Source organism: Phyllostomus discolor, chromosome 2 (genome assembly GCF_004126475.2).
Source record: "Phyllostomus discolor isolate MPI-MPIP mPhyDis1 chromosome 2, mPhyDis1.pri.v3, whole genome shotgun sequence".
NCBI classification, from domain to species: domain Eukaryota; kingdom Metazoa; phylum Chordata; class Mammalia; order Chiroptera; family Phyllostomidae; genus Phyllostomus; species Phyllostomus discolor.
Genome location: NC_040904.2, coordinates 178,246,624 through 178,268,294, shown reverse-complemented (window position 1 = coordinate 178,268,294; position 21,671 = coordinate 178,246,624). Strand labels below are relative to the sequence as shown.

The window sequence follows — 21,671 nt, the reverse complement described above, 5'->3', positions numbered from 1 at the left end:
CCTTGATTGCACTGTTTCACTCCCTTTGAGCAGCATGTGAAGGAAAGGATGGCACTCGACCCATGTTCAGCTCAAGGAAAAGGACATCACAGTAATTCAGAAATGACTGGGTAGACCAGGCCCAGTTAGCCCAAGTAAAACCAAAAGTTATTTGCTCCAGCAATGTCTCTAAGTAAAACTTCAACTGAAATACTAATTACATCATAAAAGATTTGATAGCTGTTCTCAGCTTTCAAAGCTTTCTATAACTGTAACAAGTTATAAGGCCACTCCTAGCCTTATCATTCACATTGTTATAATCCTAAATTCTTTCAATTTCGGCCATACAGCACGGCTGTGTCACAACTTGGACCTTTGTTCTCTCTCTTATTTGGCTCAGAACACCCTCACCACAGCCCTTCTCTGTGCTCCAGGTTCACCTCAGTTGCCACCTTCCTGAGATTTCCAGATCCTGCTCTGCACCCTCCACTGGGTCCCTTTTGTTTCACCACTTGCGATGTGATGTGTAACAATCTCTTAAAATGTCAGGTTCTCACATTAGACGACGAGAAATTCCTTGAGGGCAGGAGCCATGGTTTACTCATTTCTTGCCCACAGCTCCCGGCATAAAGTCAGGCATGTGCAGTGAGCTGAATAAATATTGATTCAATGTACGGCCTTGCTAATAAACCATGTTATCATTCTGTCTAATCTTCTTCCACACTCAAAATTCTGCAAGCACCAAAAATATTTTAAATGACTGCATCTTAGAACTTCTAAGAATGTAATCCTTTGTTCCTTCTCTTCCTTTTCAGGAACTTCTTCCTGGAGCCGTAAAAGACGAAGGGGAGAATCATGTCCATGATTGCAGCCTTCTATAGTGGCAAGTCCATTCTCATTACTGGGGCCACAGGCTTCCTGGGCAAAGTGTTGATGGAGAAGCTCTTTCGCACCAGCCCTGACCTGAAAGTCATTTACATCCTTATGAGGCCCAAGGCTGGCCAGACACTGCAGCAGAGGGTTGTCCAGATCTTAAATAGTAAGGTACGGCTTACGGAAGAGCTGTAGGGCGGGGCGACTTGCAACAGTGCTGCCTTACAACCTCATGCTGCAGGCGAGGGCCGGGATGTCTGGGCAGATGGAGGAGAGGAGATGAAACAAGATAGCAGCCAACTGCTCCCGGGACTCTGCCGTGTGTTCCCACAAGAGAGAGAAGAGTGCTTGGGCTCTGTTCAGGGCAAGCGAGCAGATAACCTATGTTCTGGAAATTACCGAGTAAAACTCCCGAGTGTACTCCCCAGGCTTGAAACCTGTTGTTACTGGACAGGGACCAAACAGGAGCGGGTCTGACTCAGACTGGCCTGTGGTGTGTTGGTTCTTTTTTTTTTTTTTTTTTTTTTAGACAGAGGGGAAAGGAGGGAGAGAGAGGGAAAGAAACATCAATATGTGGTTGCCTCTTTTGCGCCCCTCACCGGGGACCTGGCCCACAACCCAAGCATGTGCCCTGACTGGGAATCGAACCAGTGACCCTTTGGTTCACAGGCCAGTGTTCAATCCACTGAGCCACACCAGCCAGGGCAGGTGTGTGGGTTCTTGACTTTGTGTAGGAAAGACTTCACAACACAAGTCCAGGTGATTTTGAGAGTGTGTTTATTAAGGCTGGGAACAACGAGACGAAGGAAGGGCTCAGGGTAGAAATAACGGGAGACAGCTTAGTCAGTGCTCTGCTTTGGCTCCCTAGAAATATTAAAGGAAAGAAGTGAGTGGAGGTAGCTCACTGGGAAGTCTGAGAAAAAGGTGGCCTTGGAGACAAGATCGGGGGTAAGCCCCGGTGGAGCTGCTGCTGCCTGATGCTCCACTGTCTCCAAGTCTCATGGGGACCCTTAGAGTTTAGGAGGAAGTAAAAAGTTCGTGCCCAGGAAGGGGCATGGGCGTGCTCTACAGTGATCTTGTGCTGTGTCTTTGTTCTGAGGGCTTTTTATCTTTCTTCTGCAGGTGAGAACCTTAGGGGAGGGTTTGGGATTCATCTTTGGTCTGCTATACTGTTTTACTTTTATCTTGGGTCTGTCTGGCTTTTAATGATGTTTTTGGTTTTTGTTTCCCTGATTTTCTCTTTTCTTGGATTTATTTGGCACAAATGAATGACATTAATTGGGTTTCTAATTATCTGTTTTCCAGACTGGGTGATTTAAGCTGTGTACTCTTTGGTTAGGGGGGAGAGGTATAAGCCGTTAGCTCTCCAGCCCTTGGTTAGGAGAGATAAGCTCTTGTGACTCATCAGCCGGCTGTAAGTAGTTCACACTGTTCGGCCCTGGGTAATTCTCTTGTCTCAGTTCCCCCACTCCACGAGTCCAGGAACTTTCCCAGCTTCTTCCTGTCCTGCCTCACTCTCACAGGGTCGTCTGAACTTTTCCTTAATTTTCTTCTAAATTTAAGGTAGTTTTCCCTACATTTATTGATATTTTAATATTATATTATATTATATTATATTATATCAAACAACTATGGTTACTAAGTAGCCATGAAGTAATATTTATAGTTATTTAAACTCCACAAGGTTATACACCTTATATTTATTACTTATTATATACTTTATCTATGGTAACTTAATATTTCTATTATCCCCTTATATTTCTATTATCCCATAAGTTGTTCTACAGAAAAGACATAAAAAAATAATATTATACATGTGAATGAGCATTCGAGTATCAAACCCTCGTGCCTACAAAAAAATATTATGTATGTCCTCTCATGGTTTAACTTATAAATTTGAAGGCAGGGTATGTAGTCTTTGTTCTCAAACACATGTTGGCACAAATTCTGGCTGATCAGTTTGTTATCATTTTACCTCTTAAGCTCCAGTTTGCATTATTTAAGATAGAAATAATGAAGATAGTCATCCAGGACTGCCTTAAAACTAAATGAAAAAATGCAAATACCTGGTTCATAGTCCCTTTTGGGATATAAAGGGTCACTTAGAGTTGGCAAAAAGGAAAATTTAAATAAGATATTTTTTGATAGGGTCTACTTTCCAGTGTGTAGGAATACTAACATCTAATGTGTATCTGAGAGTACCCACATCATAGATGCCCAGTAGACCTCAAGTTCACATTCATTTGCAGACACCAGGATGACATGTGGGTACAAACATCAAGAGCATCAGGAAAGCTTCTCCTCTGTCTCATGAGCTGGCTCAGCAGAGGACAATCATAGCTTAGTTCCTTAGTACACAGCAGACACTAATTCAAAGGGTTTTTCATGCCTTACCTCATTGATTTTTGAAATGACCTTGTAAAGGAAGAACAATCAATATCCTCATTTTATAGACAGCAAAGCTGAGATCCAAAGTGATAACTTAGCAAAGGTCACCCAGCTTGTCAACAGAACAGTCGGACTATAGGCCCCCTCAGTCCAGCTCCAGGGCCAGCCTGCTGATTCCTACCCCAATACTGTCTGCATCGTAACTAACGGTTCATAAGAATAAGACCCCACACCTGATGTGACGTCAAATAGACATCTAAAAGGACGTCTCAGATGTCTCATCAGACCACTTGGCCTAGTTACCTATCCCTAATGGGCTTTCCCCACCTGGTAGACCTGGCTCTGCAGTTCGATAGCCAGTGTATGGATTTCCAACCCACTTTAAGTAACCCAATGTTTTTGACGGTGGGTTAAGAATACCAGAAATGTGAGGCTTGGATATTTTTCTTTAAAACATAATACATGAAAATGTTACCAGTTTGCCTTTGACTCCAATTATGTCTTCAGGAAATATGGTCAAGAGAACATCTGCTCTATCAAAATTTGGACATCTGCTTCATTCCTTTCCTTCTTGGTATGGATAGCGACCGCCTCCCAGGTCCTGCTCTCAAGCTCTTGGAGGCAGACAACCAAGAGGGGGAAACCTGGGGAAGAAGGGTGTTTTTAATCTGCTGGTCACATAAAATGGGGGCTTGAGAATCAGAAGAAAGGATCCTTTTCATCACAGATGACCAAGTTTCTTAAGTATTTTCAGAGAACTTAAAGGACTATATCAATGGAGTGAAAGGTGCCTGAATTAATAACAGATTTTCCAGGACTTCCTCTTAAAGATAATTAAGGTCTTACTGTAAGAAAACAACCAGATGCACATACAAATACTATACAAATATATATTGTTGTAGTATTATTTATAGTAGCAAAAAGAACTGGAATTGATCTGAATGGTCCACTGTAGAGGAATAATTAAATAAACAATAATACATATATGTGATGACATATTACACAGGCATTGAAACTTATATTTTATAAAATATTAAGTGACAAGAGAAAGGCTTGTATTATATTCAATGCAAAAAAAAACAGACAAAACTACATTCAGTATAATCTCAACTAATGGCCCTAAATGCTGATGGGATCTTAGATTGATTTTATTTTTGGCACTTCCAATTTTTTTAAGTTTATTTAATTATTTGAGAGAGGGGGGAAGGGAGGGACAAAGAGAGGGAGAGAAACATCAGTGTTAGAGAGAAACATTGACTGGTTGTCTTCCTTACGCGCCCCAAACGGGCCGAACCCTCAGCTCAGACACATGCCCTGACCGGGATTTCAACCAGCAGCCTTTGCGGTTTGCACTAAACGCCCAACCCACTGAGCCACACCAGTCCAGGCAGCACTTCCAAATGTTCATATTACCATTACAATGAACATGTTTACTTTATGGTGAGAAAAAAAGAAAGCGCTCTTTTCAAAGTGAAAAAATAAGAAAAATAATCTTTTTCCAAAGTGTTCCAAATACAATTACTATGAACATGTTTCACTTTTATAGTGAGAGGGAAAAACACTTTTTAAAATAGTAAATAAATAAGGCAGGGAACACAGTCAAAAATTTCCCAAATGATGACATTAGACATAAGTTCAGTTCATTTTTAGTTTTGAGACTGTTTATCAATATTAAATAGTTTGACTCATTTTTATTAGAAATGTAATTCTAAGGGTTCAACATTGTGTTTTAAAAATATGTTTTTGCTTCTTTCACCAAACCTGAGAAGTTTCTGAGGCCACTACTCTGGGTCTCGTGAGCTGCAGGGTGCACGAGCTCACCACAACCTCGTGCATGTCGACGGGGGTCGGGGGGAGTGCCGAGGGCTCCCACGCCAGCCGCTTCCTCTCTTACTTATGAAAAATGGGCCTGTGTAATGTGAGCAAACCAGATTTCCATCTTAACCAAAACAGGCTCAGATAGAGAAATTGATATTTTATCTGTTGCGCTACCTTGAATGTGGCTTGGTTTCACTCCACATGGAGGTTCTCCCCACTATCACTGATAAGTAGTGGCCAATAAATCCTGCAGTTGTGAAGTTCAAAGAAGTATTGAGAGTATTTTGAGATTCCTTAGTGCTTAAAGATGTGGTGTTTTTTGTTTTGGTTTTTTTTTGCACACAAAAAAATACACAATCATGTTCCACATACATCTATTTAGGATCTTAAACTGGCTGTAATCGACTCTGAATAACTCTTTAAAAAAACATCAAGAAAACAAAATCCATACCTGAAAAATAAACCCCAAATAGTTAAAATTATGTTAAGAGTGAGGTAGTTCATTAAGAGTGATTATGATGTCAGAATCTAAAAAAAATGTCTCATTCAGGGAACAGCAAAAATGGTGGGCATTTCCTAGTAAGCTGTGTACTCAGATCACGGGAGGGTTGCAGGGAGATTATGCTGGGTTTAGCATGTGCCATCAGAGAAGGCCAGATTCAAGGTTTCCAGGAAGGGCCTATCCTGTATGATTTAACCAGAAAGTGGATTTATAAGCAAAGGCAGAGTTTGGCAGGTTGCACTGGATATTTCAAGTCAACTTCTCTGGCAAAATGTGAATTATTCAATAATCCCTCAGTTGGCCCTGAGTTAAACCAACTTTGAAATACCCTGGAGAGCTTTCCATAATGAATCACGCAGGGCCACACACTGGGCCCCAAACCACAGGACTGATTATGTTTAAGACAATAGAAGATAATAAAATTTAATGAAATATTTAATTGAATTCTTTTGCCAGACTATCACTGTTCAGTAGTTTCTAGAAAGCATTGGATGAATCAATCCCTGAGAGGAAAAATAATGCATTTATGCAAATCAACTTTGAACTAAAAATAAATACCTCTGAACTAAAAAAATTAACTCTGAACCAAGTAACATCTGCAGAGGCCAGCAATCTGACCTTTTTGAGTATTAAGAAACGCCCAACTGAAGTGTTATTTCATTTTACACAGAGTTGCTTGTTAATTTGTAAAGGCTCTTTGATAAGAGGGTGGGAAACCACTTTTACCTCTGGTCTAGGCTTCCCTGTGTAAAAGCTGCTTGTCATTAATGATTCTGTTAAGTTTCTGTATAAGGCAAAGGCAACTGGAAACAGAAGTTTGTATTATGAATCTCAAAGCCAGTTTTGTTCCATTACTATTTTTTTATTTTTCCTAAGAAACTAATTATCCCACAAAAAACAAGAGGCTTCTATAAACTTGGGACAACTAAAGGGAATACAACCTTGCCAGCAGTTTAAATTTCCCATGACTAACTTATACACACTTTTAAAGGAATGTAACCAGTTTTCAGTTTTGACAGTTACTCAGCACAGATTAGTTGAAGCATGTTAAGCCTCTCCCCTATCGGCTATTCCCTTTCTTTCAAGAAATAAAACAAATTAAAGAAATTGATGTAGTCCTGGGGATATACTAAAGATCACAGAAACAGAAGTGATTTATTTTCTCAATTTCTTCTTTTCCTTTAAAATACCATTCACTAGTTAATTCAATCATTGGCATGATTTCATATATCCAACTTCATTCCTTCTTTTTAAAATTGTTTCCAATCATATCAGGTCTTTTTTTTTTTTGAAGCTTTAAATCGCCTGTACTAATTTCACTCAGTCACCAAGCCACACATTCAGTGTGACACTGGAATACACCCAGTTTTCAGAGGTGTCTGGATCACATGGTATAAACACAAACCTCGGGATGACCCAACACACACAAATACACATACACGCATAGCTGTCAGATTAGCAACTCTTGAAAAGGGAGTATCGTTGTGGAAGCAGAGAGGGAGTTTTTCTATTATTAGGAACCTATTAAGTGGCAGGCACTATGCTAGACATCTGACTTTCATTATCCTACTTAAGCCTCACAAAACTGTGGCATCCCTTATGGCTCCCTCAACAGAGGAGAAACGAATCCAATATAGTTGGCACCCATCCAAGGAAATGACAAAGTAGAATTTCAGTTTGTCTCTTTCAACTCTGAAAAGCCCCTGCTTCCCCCCCCCCCCCCCCCCCCCCCCCCGTCACTGCATTGCATTGCCTCCCCTAGGGTATTGCGGCTTCTACCCAGGTACTCAGCTCTCCGGAAGAGAGCTGAACGTGTCCCCCCTGAACGTGTCCTTTGGTGTGGGAACAAAGCTTTAACAAGACAATGCACTGAACATAGTGTTGGCCTCTAGCATTTATTATCGGTGCTTACTTACATAAACTAAAATTTTGTTAAATACAAAACAATAGCACTATCTGCTGAATCGTTAGTTTTCTAATGAGATAGTCCACTGATTAGCATTTTAGACAAATATGCGAACAAAGCCCCAAGGCCCCGTGAGGTGAGTAATTTGCCCCAGTCACACAGCAAAGAAATGATAGAACTGGGATTCAAACCCTGACATTCCTGACTCCAATCAGCCTGACTGATCTTTTCCAAGATGTCAGTGGTCCTCCCCTTCTGCGTGATTCAGACTGACTAGAGAGCTTGCACAAGGCATGGATAGATGTCCAAGCTCCAACTCAGAACTGTGGAGTCAGAATTTCCACAGTCAGGACATCTGGGTTTGGTTTTTTGTTTCTGTAAACAACTTTCCAGGCAAGGCTGCTGTATGCCGAAGTTTGATAACCACACTACCACACCATCCTGCCTTATGATCCTGTAGCATTGGTCCTATACAAACGCAGTAAAAACTTCTAAGTTAATCCTTTATATCTTGTGGGACCTATTAATGAACTAGCCAAATCCTAACATTTTGTAAATTTTTTGAATCTTTGCATTGGGTATCATAGTGTCTTTTTCTTAATTTGCAAGCACTTATTTGTGTTTAATCATTCTCAATTTAGATTATACCCTTTCTTAATTACGTCCAAGTCTTTCTTGTTTGAGAGTTAGCTTGCACAATCTGTTGGTTTGCTTGCACTCAGCACTCTAAAATTTCTCTGATAAGTGCTGCAAGCTCTCTTTTGCATTAGGACACCAGACATTGCACAAAAATTACCCTTTTGTTTAAGAGGCCTTACCTTTTTCTTTACCAGCTTAAACATATTAAGCAAATTTTAGTGGGTTGTTGGGAATAAACAATATGGTTATAACTAAAGAGAGGGACTCAGTAAACTGAATGAGGATTAAATATTCACATCATTGTAAAAGATTTGATTACCTTCAATGGTCCCCAGGAAATAGTGACCGATACTCTTTGTAGATACCTCTAAAGTGAGGTCATGTGGATTGTAGAAGTCCAAGTTCGGGACCTCTACATTGTTTCAAAAGCACAATATAAATGTCATGCCCCCACCCCTTGCCCAATTCCTGCTTCCAGTAAAAATGCAGTCTTCGGGTCTGGCTACAGAATTTGAAAAGTTATACCCAAGGAGTTTACTGATTCCAAAATAATTTCTCTTTCAGTTTTGTTATTCTGCTGAATTTTCTTACTTAGCCTTTGCAAAGTTTCTCTCAGCCTCTGGGTATAAGTAACTAGTGCCATAAGTAAGATAGCCATTCACGTTTAAAACCAAATTATGAGAAATACTTGCCTGTATAATGTCAAATCAAGGGAACACTCTTAAACTTCCCACTGAAAATGTACAAATGTATAGCTTTGTTATCACTTCGAAATGCTTGGATCCCCTCCCAGCTGTTACCTCCCAGCAACCATGGAAACGCTCTGATTCTGCCAAGAACACGGTTTCATAAATGGAAAAACAACAGTCCTTCAGCTAGAGTTTTCCTAAATGGCAAGTAGTCAGTCAACTCTTTACCTTCTCAGTTTGGGGCCATTACATGAAGAATATATGGGAAGCGATAAAATAAACTCTCAGAATCTAAAATAATAATAGGAAGTTCTCCATTGGTGGCCCATCAGTAAAGTTTTTGAAGTTACATTTTTCTTCACTCATTTTTATTCCATCTACCTTTTCTTACCTTTAATTAATATCCCGAATTAGCAAAAGAAACTTTCAGGAGAGCCAGTGCTTACTGAAGATCCACTTGCGTCATCTCCTCCGTCCTGCAGTCCTGTCGTCATTACAAGGGAAGCAGGTACCCCCTGCTCGGATATTTCCCAACCGCCAGGGGCCATTGATACCAAAGACCCCAGGGGACACGTTGTGTCTTCTTTTAGTGGCAGATACCTGCATCCTTTCCTCCTACCAATGCAAGAGAGCTAGTAACCAAGCACTTTCAGGAATCTAGCTGCCACTCATGATTCTGTTAGTATTCTTACAGTAATTAATTTAACAGGTAAAATTTGAGTCCTTTCAATAAACAGGGTGCTGTCAAACAGAGATAAACAAGAAACAAGTGGTTTACAAAACAGTGGGTGGGGTGGGGGAGCGGTAGGGGAATTTAAGCCCTGGCTTTAAAGATGGGCATGAATTTTCAGAGTCAGTGCTTCTCCAAGTGTGGTACCAGGACCGTCAGACCTGTCTGGGTAGCTTGTTGAGGAATATAATGTCCTGTGTTCCATACCAAGCCTACGTAGTCAAGATCTCTGAGGATGGAGTAAGGAAATCATTTTTAACCAGTGTCCAGATTATTTTTATGCTAACAGTTTGAAAACCACCAATACCCTGTAACTGCCCTCAGCTGTCATAAAGGGAAATGACGTTTGTTCATCAGTAATTATCTGTGTTAACACTCCAACTAGAGAAGTTCTCGTGTTGGGATCAGTTAATATCAACTAGAGAAACTGACGTGAAAGACGAACTCCTGATTAAGCCCCAGTGATTTCGTATTTAGTAGGCCTAGGAACATGCTGTGTGTATACTAAGGTTAAAACACAGGCTTGGGGAGGCAGACACTTCAGGATAAATTGAGTTTATACCCCTTATTGGTCATGGGAGCTTGTGCAGGAACCTAAATTCTGTATGGCTTGGCTATCTAAATTTTAAAATGAAAATGATAATACCCACTTCACAGGATTGGTAGTTTGACTGATTTTTTAAAATACATTTATACTCTCTCCCATATTTCTTCCAACCTCCAGCTCCCACCTCTGTCAGTAATCACCAATCTGTCCTTTGTATTATCAGCTTGCTTTTTTTTTAAAGATCACACATGTAAGTGAGATTATACAATAGTTGTCATTCTCCTTCTGACTTATTTTACTAACAAAATGTCCTTGAGGTCCACCTGTGTTGTCACAAATGACAAAATTTCATTCTTTTTCATGGCAGAATTATAGATAACATACACACACATTTTTTTTATCCATTCTCCCATCAGTAGACATCTAGGTTTTTTCTGTATCATGGCTACTACAAATACTGCTGCAGTGAACATAGGGGTGCATATATCTTTTTGAGTTAGTGTTTTGGTTTTCTTCGGATAAATACCCAGAAGTGGAGTCGCTGGATCATATGATAGTTTTGTTTTTAATTCCTTGGGGAAACTCCATACTGTTTTCTCTAGTGGCTGCACCAGTTTACATTCCCACAGCAGTGCACAAGGGTTCCCTTTTCTGCACACCCTCCCCAACACTTGCTATTTCTGATCTTTTTGATGACAGCCATTCAAACAGGTGTGAAGTGAAATCTCATTGTGGTTTTGATGTGCGTTTCCTTGATGATTAGTGATATAGAACACTGTTTTGTGTGTTTGTTGGCCATACGTATGTTATCTTTGAAAAATGTCAGATTTTTTTGCTACTGAATTATATATAAAACTTTATATATTTTGGATATTAACCCCTATTCAGATATATGATTGCAAATATTTTCTCCCATTCAGTGTGTTGCTTTTTCATTTTTGTGGCTGGTTTCTTTTGTTATGCAGAGGCTTTTCACTATGATGTGGTCCCACTTATTTATTTTTTCTTTGTTGCTCTTACTTTTGATTAAAAAAAATCATTGCCAAGGAGAGTACCACCTATGTGTTCTTCTAGGGGTTTTATGATTTCAAATATCACGTTCAACTCTTTAATCCTTTATGAGCTAATTTTGGAGTATGGTGTCCGAGAGTGTTCCAGTTTCATTCCTTTTCATGTAGCTCTCCAATTTTCCCAACTAAATAATTTGTTCTGTTTTCTTCATTTTTAATTTTTTTAGTATATGTTATTAATTATGCTATTACAGTTTTCCCATTTTTTCTCCCTTTTATCCCCTTTCCTCCCTGTACTCCCCTGCCCTCCTGCATTCCACCCCCCTTAGTTCATGTCCATGGGTTGTACATATAACTTCTTTGGCTTCTCTATTTCCTATACTATTCTTAACCTCTCCCTGTCTATTTTATGCCTACCAATTATGCTTCTTATTCCCGTGCCTTCCCCCTTATTCTTCTCCTCCTCCTCCCCACTGAAAACCCTCTGTGTGCTCTCCATTTCTCTGGTTCTGTTCCTGTTCTAGTTGTTTGCTTAGTTTTTGTTTTTGTTTTTTTAGGTTCAGTTGTTGATAATGTAAATTTGTTGTCATTTTACTCTTCATAGTTTTTGATCTTCTTTTTCTTAGATAAGTCCCTTTGCCATTTCATATAGTAAGGGCTTGGTAATGATAAACTCCTTTGACTTGACCTTATCTGGGAAGCCCGTTATCTGCCCTTCCATTCTAAATGAAAGCTTTGCTGGATAGAGTAATCTTGGATGTACGTCCTTGCCTTTCATGACTTCAAATACTTCTTTCCAACCCCTTCTTTCCTGTAAGATTTCTTTTGAGAAATCAGCTGACAGTTTTATGGGAACTCCTTTGTAAGTAACTCTCTCCTCTCCTTTGGAGCTTTTAAGATTTTCTCCTTATCTTTAATCTTGGGTAACTTAATGATGATGTGCCTTGGTATGTTCCTCTTTGGGTCCAGTTTCTTTGGGACTCTCTGGGCTTCCTGGACTTCCTGAAAGCCTATTTTCTTCATCAGGTTGGGGAAGTTTTCCTTCATTATTTGTTAAAGTAAGTTTTCAACTTCTTGCTCTTGTTCTTCTCTTTCTGGAAGCCCTATAATTTGGATGTTATAGTGCTTAAAATTGCCCCAGAAGTTCCTAAGCCTCTCCCCATTTTTTTTTTGAATTGTTGTTTCTTCATTCTGTTCCTGTTGGATATTTATTCCTTCCTTTTGTTCCAAATCATTGATTTGAGTCCCAGTTTTCTTCCCTTCACTGTTGGTTCCCTGTATATTTTGCTTTATTTCACTTTGCATAGCCTTCATTTCTTCCTTCATTTTGCAATCAAGATCAATCAGTTCTGTGAGCATCTTGATTACCAGTGTTTTGAACTCTGCCTCTGACAGGTTGGCTATCTCCTTGTTGCTCAGCCTTTTTTTCCTGGAGTCTTGATCTGTTTTTTGTAAGTTTCTGTATGGTTTCTGGGTTGTTGTTTTTTTTTACTTTGTTTTGATGCACCTGTTATGTTGTAAGGGGGCAGGGCCTTAGGTATTCACTAGGACAGAGCAACCCTCTTTGCTGGGTTGTGGTGCTGTATGTGGGGGAGGGGCCAGAGAGGGACAAAGCCCCTTGCTTGCTCTGCTCTTGCCCCACTTTCCAACCAACTCTCCTGTGTGAGACTGGGAGTTTCTCCCACCGTGGCAAGCCCTGCAGTAGTTTAGAACTAGCTTTGAGTCTTCAGTTTCCCATTCAGCCATCCCTGCCTTGTCCACGTGGTCCGTGACCTTGCCTCGAGTCCTCTCAACCAGCCCCACTTCACCTGCACCGTCCACCACAGTGTGTCCTCTCTGCCCGCCCAGCTGCCCATCTCTGTCCCTCCTACTGGCCTGGGTGAATGTTTCTTTAACTCCTTGGTTGTTGGAGTTCCATGTAGTTTGACTTTCTGGCACTTCTGCTTGTTTATTGTTTTTTAGATTGGTTGTTATCCTTCTTTTGGTTGTGCAAGGAAGTGAAGCGTCTCTACCTACACCTCCATCTTGGCCAGAACTCTCAACACAATTTTTTAAAGAGACTATGTTTTCCCCTTTGTATACTCTTGGTAACTTAGCTGTAATTTCTTGACCATATATGCATGAATTTACTTCTGGGCTCTCTACTGTGTTTCATTGATCTACGTGTCTGTTTTTTATGCCAATACCGTACTGCTTATAGCTTCAGGATATAGTTTGGAATCAGGGAATACAGTCTTGCCCAGTGCACATGAGACATGATTTCTCCGACTACCTGAGATCCACTACTTATCCCCCAATAAAAAAGCCCAGGGTAGATCTCTAACGAAGACAAGATGGCTGCTGCTAAGGATCGAGGAACAGATAGAACGTGCTTTTGGGGTTGGAGTGCAGAAGAGAACTTGTCTCTGCTACTGTATTAAAACCACAGACTTGTTTTCCTCTGCTCTTAACCTTTCTAAACATTTAGCCTTACTTTTCTTTTCCTCACTGTCAACATATCATACCAATAGTACAGTGAAATCCCATTTTATCAAAATAGGTTGGAACAGAGACCATTGTATTAAAATTGTGTTTCCTGACAAAACAGAAGATATCAGTTTAATCTAAGAACTTCTGTGTGGAGGTGAAAATAGTGACTATAATCCTCGTGAATAATTGCAATAAAAGCTAAAGCTGCTAGTGTTCTTGCCTTTTTCTTTTATAAATTAGATTATTTTTTAAAAAATCAATTAAGATTTCATAAAAAGTACATGAGCTCATGTAATTCTCTTACCAGGCAATGACTGCCATTTATATTAGAAAGAGATGATACAAAATTTGTGTTTGTTTTACCCATTACAAATTTGCTTAATTGTTCTCATTATGTTTTTGCTACTAGAACATCTTGTTAACCTGTCCAGTTACACAAATTGTTTCAAATTTGTGCTCATGAGACTTTGTAAAGGCTAATCCTCTATAAAGGCAGTGTAAAGGGCAGGTAATTTTGCACTGAAAACAATATTTTCCAGCACAAAATGGTAACAATCACCATGTATAACCACAAGGTTGCCTTATAGGGAGAAAGGGGATGGGGCAGTATATATTTAATTGACCATCACTCCTCTCTTTAGGAAAAGTTCAAAATATACTTTTTACTGGCTATTAGAACTTTTTCAAATGCTTACCAAGCCCTGGCTGGTGTGGCTCTGTGAATTGGACACCAGCCTGTGAACCAAAACATCATGGGTTTGATTCCTGATCAAAGCACATGCCTGAGTTGCGGGCCAGGTCCCCAGTTGGGGGCATGCAAGAGGCAACTGAGGCAACTGATCGATGTTTCTATTGCACACGGACGTTTCTCTCCTTCCCTACCTGTCTCAAAAAATAAATAGACAGCAATTCATTTATTTAAAAAATGTTTATCAAATTAAGAGGAACAGGAATTATACTAAACTGGCTTTGAATTGCATGAACTTAAGCAAAATGTTCTTGAGTGATGACTAAAAAGTTGTTGAGAATGAAAATGAAACCAACCAGTGAGAACAAGAACAACATGATGGTGATGGTGATCTCTGTATATTGATTTATATTTATGTTTTAGCTGTTTGAAAAAGTCAAAGAAGTGTGTCCGAACGTGAATGAGAAGATCAGAGCTATTTACGCAGACCTCAACCACAATGACTTGGCCATCAGCAAGGAGGACATGCAGGAGCTGCTGTCCTGCACGAACGTCGTCTTCCACTGCGCCGCCACCGTCCGCTTCAACGACTCTCTCAGGTTCATGCCTGCCTCCCTGCCTCTCTTGGCTTGTGTGTGTGTGTGTGTGTGTGTGTGTGTGTGTGTAAGTACACATGTGTGTAAGTTTCTTTATGGTTTCTGGGTTTTTTTAAAAAGATATTCTCAATGAAAAAAAATACAAAGGAGTAAAACTTCTCTAAGATACCACATTCCAGAGATAAGCATTTAATATTGTGGAGAATATCCATTCTAGTTTATCTTTACGCATCCATAATAAAATAGAATTATGTTTGAATTTGCAAACAAAGGCATCATGCTGAGAATGCTTTGCAAAGTGCTCAATTGTATTTTTATCTTTCACTGGCAGTGAATGTTCTATTATACTTTGTAGTGGCGGCATGATACTCCGTTGTACACAAATGTAATATACTCAACCAGTTCTGTGCTGGTGGGTAGTTTTTAGATTTTTCTAATTTTTCACTACTCTAAATAACTCTGCAATGAAACATCTTTGTGCATATGTGTTTTTTGTACTTTTGTGTGCTTCCCTTTTAATAAATTCCCAGAAATAGAATTGTTAGACATGTGTCAAATACACTCAGATTGTGAACAGCTGATATTTTGTCACGTAATGCTAAGTTGCTCTCCAAAGAGGTGGTATCTCAATTTACCCTGTCCCGATGCATATGTATGCTCCTTTCTGACACCCACAACAACACTGTGTTGTGATTCTTTAATTCCTTTTAATGTTGTCAGTATGATCATGGAAATGACATTGTATGTTTTGATTTTTTATTTCTTTGATAATCAGAAAGGTTAAAGATGTTTAAATGCTGGTTGGCATTTTACTCTTTTGTGAAATATCTACCCATGCTTTTTGCCTATTTTTCTTTTGTGTCAATTTTTTTCGTATGAATTTTAAGATTTCTTGGAAGATTTAGCAATTCTTTGTTTTTTAGTTTCATAAGGTTCCAAGTATTTTAACAATTAATCATCTGTTATCAACCTTGTTTTTACTAGTTATTAAATTATCTGAAAACACTTCTAGTGTTTTTGTTTTATTTTCATATCTCAACATTTGACCCATTTAAAATTTATTTAGCTATAATCAGGGATGAATAGTGGGGAAAGTTCTGTAAAAAGAAGAGTGATGTAGGCATGAAAATAAACTTTTTTATTAATTCCTAACAGATGGTTATTTCTGAAACAACATTTATTAAATGATTTATTTTTGCTCTTTATTTCAAAGGAAACATTAAATCCCCATTTTAACTATTTAGTTTCATTAATTAGACTTTCTCTTTCAATATCATAGTACTTTAATTACTGTAATTTTATTTTATTAGCCAAGTATACACACATTATTCTTTGTAAATAGGATTTTCTTGACTATTCTCACCTGCTAATACTTCCTGATTAAATTTACAATAATTTCACCAAGTTTTTAAAAGGGTTGGAAATTTGATTGGGATTACATTGAACATGTAGATCCATTTAGACAAACTTTAAATATTAAAAACATCAGTTTTTCCTATACAAGAACAATATACGTCCTTCCATTTATTCAAGTTTTTGTCATGACCTTAATGAAGTTTTATCATTTTTAAATTATAGACTCTACTCATGTATTATTAATTTGATATATTTTTAAATGTTGGATTTTAAATGTGTGCCTCTCTTCTATTCTTTCATGGTTGTTTCTATACAAGAAAGCTAGTGATTTTTATTTTTGCATAACTTTTAGGAATGGACACCTTACTGAATTGCCTTATTGTCTATCCCAGATTTCATTTTAGCTGCTTCTGTTTGTTTTCTAGATATACAGTTACATAATCTGACTTTGGGTTTGTGACTGCCTTTTCCACATTTATACCTGTTAATTTTATTTTCCTAATTAAATTACAAGGCTGGAACTTCAGAGCATGTTAAGTTATAGTTGTAATTCCAGGCATGCTTGACCCTGACTTTGAAACCATGAAGCATGGCACAGGCTAGCTGTATTTCTTTCTGCTTAATTTTCTCCAGACATGCTGTGCAGCTTAACGTTACCGCCACCCAGAAGCTCTTGCTCATGGCCAGTCAGATGCCGAAGCTCGAGGCCTTCATACATATCTCTACTGCCTTTTCCAATTGCAACCTGCAGCACATTGACGAAGTCATCTACCCATGCCCTGTGGAGCCAAAAAAAATCATTGATTCCATGGAGTAAGTTGGGTCACATGAGGGGACAGGGGTGGGCAGATTGTTGTTCTCTTCGATTGTTGGCGGTCATTCATTAATGAGGTAACAATGTGAAACACCCTTGAAACAAAGTGCTTTGAAGTGGAGTTAGCTTTAGCGACCGACTGGGGCCCTGCTATTCCCTCCATCCCCAGATCTTGTTAAATATTTTAGGGTTGAATGCAGTACTTGGGGATACTTTACATAAAAGTGATATCTCGCTTCTTAGTGAGCTCAGCATTGTCACTAAAGAAAATTTACCATATGGCTTAGAAGTTCAGAGGGCAGGTTTTGGAGTCAGACTGACAAGCGCTCAACTTGAAGCTCTACAACTTTCTAGCTGTGCGATGCTGAGCGAGTGCGTTGGCCTCTCTGGGCTTCAGTTCCTTCATTGATAAAATGAGGCCAGTAATAGTGCCCATCTTACAGTTATAATGATAAATTGACTAACACAAGCAATTATTTTAGTGTTAGGGGTGTTGAACAGCAGATCATCAAAAGATTAGTAAAGAAAAACTAGTGGAGAGCAGGAATTCCTCCCAGATCTGGCAGAAGGAGTCAGTCTCGACCTCGTCGGCCAAGATATACTTTCCTGTTGTGCAGGAGAAATAGTGTCTAGCTTTCTAATCTTCTTGCCAATCAACAGGAGCCACCTGATTCTTAGCATATGACCTCAGTCTCAGAATAAGTATCTGTTTTCTGCTTCTTTGTTCTTTTCCTCCATTTACTAAGTTTACCTTTTTCATTTGTTTTATTTTAACCCTGCATAAAAAGTATTACAGCACAGAAAATAGACTATTTCACAGTGAATTTGTCAGACTGTAATTTCATATAACGCTGTATTTCTATTTAAGATATACTCTTTAGAACGAAGCTTTAGCTAAATCAAGAGTTCAGTCCCCTCAGGGCACACATTTTTATCTCATATACTCTGAGAATAGATATTTTTACCTGCCATTGAAAATATCCAGGACACAGAAGACTGAAAGTCATTTTAAAGACCTGGAGGTTCCTTAAAGTTGCTAATAAATCATGATTTGCTTAAATGGTGGAAAGAAACCTCTCAGAGTCCAGAGTCTGTCGGGAGAGGCAGAGAAGACTGGAGTCGATGCGCCTCAGGGCACGTCTAGGGTGGAGTCGATTTGTCTGTCGGTGGGCTGCAGGCCTCCTGGGAGAGCTGGGTCTTGGTAAATAAGGTGCTGACGCGTCCGCGGGCCCAGGAAAGGGGCCGCCCCCCCTTGGATCCCAGACCCCGGCCCTGAGATTCCACGGACTCAGTCCACCGCTGACCTCTCGCTCCCAACAGACAGTAGCGCCGTCTGAGGCAGCACAGACGTTTCTAGGGGTGCGCCGGGAAAAGAGATGGGAAATAAACACTTGGTTCACCCGCAGGGCGAGGGCTCTCCAAGTCCCTCACACAGCCTCCTCCCTCCCAGACTGTGTCCAGACACTCAACAGCCCTCGGTTTCAAAGAGGAATAAACTCACCTTCGAGAGCAGGTCTGGGATTTATTCCCATGTATTCAGCATTCTCCACACTCAGCCACTGTATGTCAACCCATAAAGGCAGCTAATAGCTACATGATTTATGATCCAGCTGTCATTGATGCTTGTCCAAAAGGTATGTTTCTGTCATTTACTGCTCTCCAAGGAGAATGAATATTTAAATAAATATGCAGCCAAACAGAACTAGGAAGGAAATTATATTTTATCTCAGCAGAATGCATTTTGAATGCAATTAAGGAGCTTAGGTATTTTTGTAAAATTGGGGAAAAGGCACACTCACCGTTTATTAATTCAGAATCTTATGTTCAGGACCACCTGTTCAACTGCGCCCTCTTGGCCCTCCCCTCCATTTGCGCTGCAGTCACGCTGAAGTAATTGCTCCTCTGTCTCATACTACCTGCCTTTGTGTATTGCGGTTCTGTGCCTAAAGACGACTTCACCTCTGCTTCAGACATCAGAGTTCTGCCCTAGAATCCCTCAGGCTTAGGGCCCCATGCTTGTTCTAAATATCCAGATGCTTATTCGTGTTCTCCATTAGACAGTAAGCTTCTCAAGGGAAGGGAGGGTGGCTGGCTCCTTCTTGCTCTCCATTGCCAGCAGACAGTAGGGACTTAAATATTTGCTGAATGATTGAAAACTTTTATTGCATTCATTAGCTGATGAATATAGCATTTAGGCAGCTCTGGCTGGGGGTGGGTGATGTTTGTTTGTTTTTGACAAATCAAGTATAGATGACAGAATTCATAGTAAGTTGTTATTCTGGGATGTAAAGTGTTATTTGTAAAATACCTAGAAGGTCCTGACTAGTGCAGCTCAGTGGTTTGGGTGTCATCCTGCAAACCTTTGTTGTCCTGCAAACCAAAAGGTTGCTGGTTCAATTCCCAGTCAGGGCACATGCCTGTGATGAAGGCCAGGTCCCCAGCTGGGGGCGTGCGAGAGCCACCTGATTGATTTTTCCCTTGCACATTGATGTTTCTGTCAAACATTGATGTTTCTCCCCCTCTTTCTTCCTTCCTTCCTTCCCCTTTCTCTAAAAATAAATAAATAAAATCTTTAAAATAAAATAAAGTAATGTAAAATAAAATACCTGTAAGCTCACATCTTCGCCCTGTTTCTGGGTGCTCATTTTTCCCCCTTAAACTTCAAATAAAGCCTAGGCGTTAAAGTTTTGAAGAACCAACCACATCAGTGTTCATGGCTCTTTCAGCAACTCCTGTACCAGATGGAATTTTTTGCAGTTCAGGAATAACAAATACCATTAAAGTTATTCTGAATAAATATTAATTTACCTAATTTAGTTGCTTTGTTTTAAATACATATTTATTCTCTTATTTCATCTCTATTTTGTAATGGACATAAAATTAAAATAAAAGTGTTTCCCAAGATTTTTAGGTTTTTATTTCCTTGAAATTTTTTATTAACAGTAACCCTCTGGGATCTCAGAGCTCTCCTTGTTCTTAGTATTCCAGTGGCCCTCATAAAAAAATAGTAATTTTAAAAAAGGGGAAACCAGGAATTAGACAACAAGATGATCGATCTTAAAGCTGTCCCTGGGCTTTGTGATCTCGAGACAACCACTTGTGTAAATATGTGAATTGACTAGATGTGGGGAATCCTGCACAAGGTAGATGTATACCAAATCATCACAATGTGCACCTTTTAAGTATTTCTCAATTTTATTTATCAATTATACCATAGTAAACCTGAAAAAGACAATAATAAAAAAAAAAGAAACTCACCCATGAAAAACTAAAGTGAACCTTCTTTTTCCAGAAAACCAATTTAATGGGAATTCCATTTCTGGGAAATAAAAAGAGGACTGGTGCTTTTTGCCAGGAACTTTCCCAGCTGGGAAGGCCCAAGTGCTCCTGCTCGCGCTGTGAATAAAGGGAAGGGGACGTAGAGCTTAAACCTGAGACCCACCATCCCGGCCCGTCCTTTCCAGCCCGCAGTGCGACACCGCTGACCCTCTGCTCCCTTCCTCCAGCGCAGGTCTGAAACTCCGGCATCACGATCGTCCTGAACACATCCCAAAAGATAAAACTTGATTGTATTAACATAAAAGCTTTAGCATAAACGCATTTTAATAACCCCAGCTAAGAGTTAACGGTGTTAATTGGCGTGAGAAGCACGGCCATGAATCAGTGTTACACAACTGATTTCCTTGGCTCTCAGGCCTGCAGCTGTCTTCCGCGCCTCATCCCACCCTCCGCAGTGGTGTGAGCGTGTGCTGTCAGCGCTCCTACTCCCGTCTGCCTTCAGCGCGCTAGCTTCTACACAGTGAGTGCTAGTCACCTCTAGAAACTCATGTGCACAGATGGATCGGAGATTGCCGGTGAAATTCCATTTTTTCAGAATAACAGCTTAAGTATATGTATTTTTAAAAATACATATAACTAACAGGAAAGATAGGGCTTTGGGGCTGATGCTTTCCATGTTTTTAAGGCCAAGGTCACTTCTCGTAGGGGAGCCAGTGTAGCTGAAAAGGGCTTTTGCACCTGCATAAAAGCCTGAAATAGCCCTGGCTGGTCTGGCTCAGTGGATTGAGCACCAGCCTGTGAACCAAAAGATCAGCTGGTTCAATTCCCAATCACAGCACATGCCAGCAGAGGCACGCAGGAGGCAACTACACGTTGATGCTTTTCTCCCTCTTTTTGTCCCTCCCTTCCCCTCTGTCTAAAAGTAAGTAAACAAATAAAATCTTTAAACAAAAAGAAAGCCTGAAATAACTAGAGTTAGGAACTAGGAAAATGGGTCTGTACATATTTGATGCTTTATTTAGCATACTTCAATCAATCTAGTAAATTTGCATTAAGAAGGAAATGATGGCTCTTGTTAAGCAGTTACTGTGAACAAAGACACTTTCTGACATTTAATTCCTTAACTTGACATTGTTGGGTTGATATTACTACTATCACTGCTGTACTAAGAAAGGAACAATTGCGTAGAGAGGCTAAGTAACTCGTCAGAAGCCTCAGCCAGTAAGTCACAGTAACACAATTTTCCTCCGTAGCCACGTAATTCTGTCTACGTGGACATAGTCTTTCCAGTACACCCACAGGCTTGGCAGGGCCAGAGATTAAAAGGTGCTTTCTTAACAGACAGACTGTGTTTCCAAGGAGCTCGCCACCAAACATGAACAAAGCAG

General features: G+C 39.8%; 1 protein-coding gene across 3 annotated transcripts in view; it reads left to right on the top strand.

The window, feature by feature from the left end:
* The window catches only part of FAR2 (fatty acyl-CoA reductase 2), a 115,850-nt gene that overhangs the window by 70,703 nt on the left and 23,476 nt on the right, over positions 1–21,671 (top strand). For 2 of the 3 annotated variants that reach the window (XM_028533309.2, XM_036019210.1), the window contains exons 2-4: positions 795–1,023; positions 14,662–14,837; positions 16,824–17,003. In XM_028533309.2, coding sequence (XP_028389110.1) covers positions 835–1,023; positions 14,662–14,837; positions 16,824–17,003 — 545 coding nt within the window. In that variant the 5' untranslated portion in view covers positions 795–834. Of the gene's footprint in view, positions 1–794; positions 1,024–14,661; positions 14,838–16,823; positions 17,004–21,671 lie in introns of those variants that run through there. The other variant, XM_036019211.1, reaches the window with a different exon arrangement.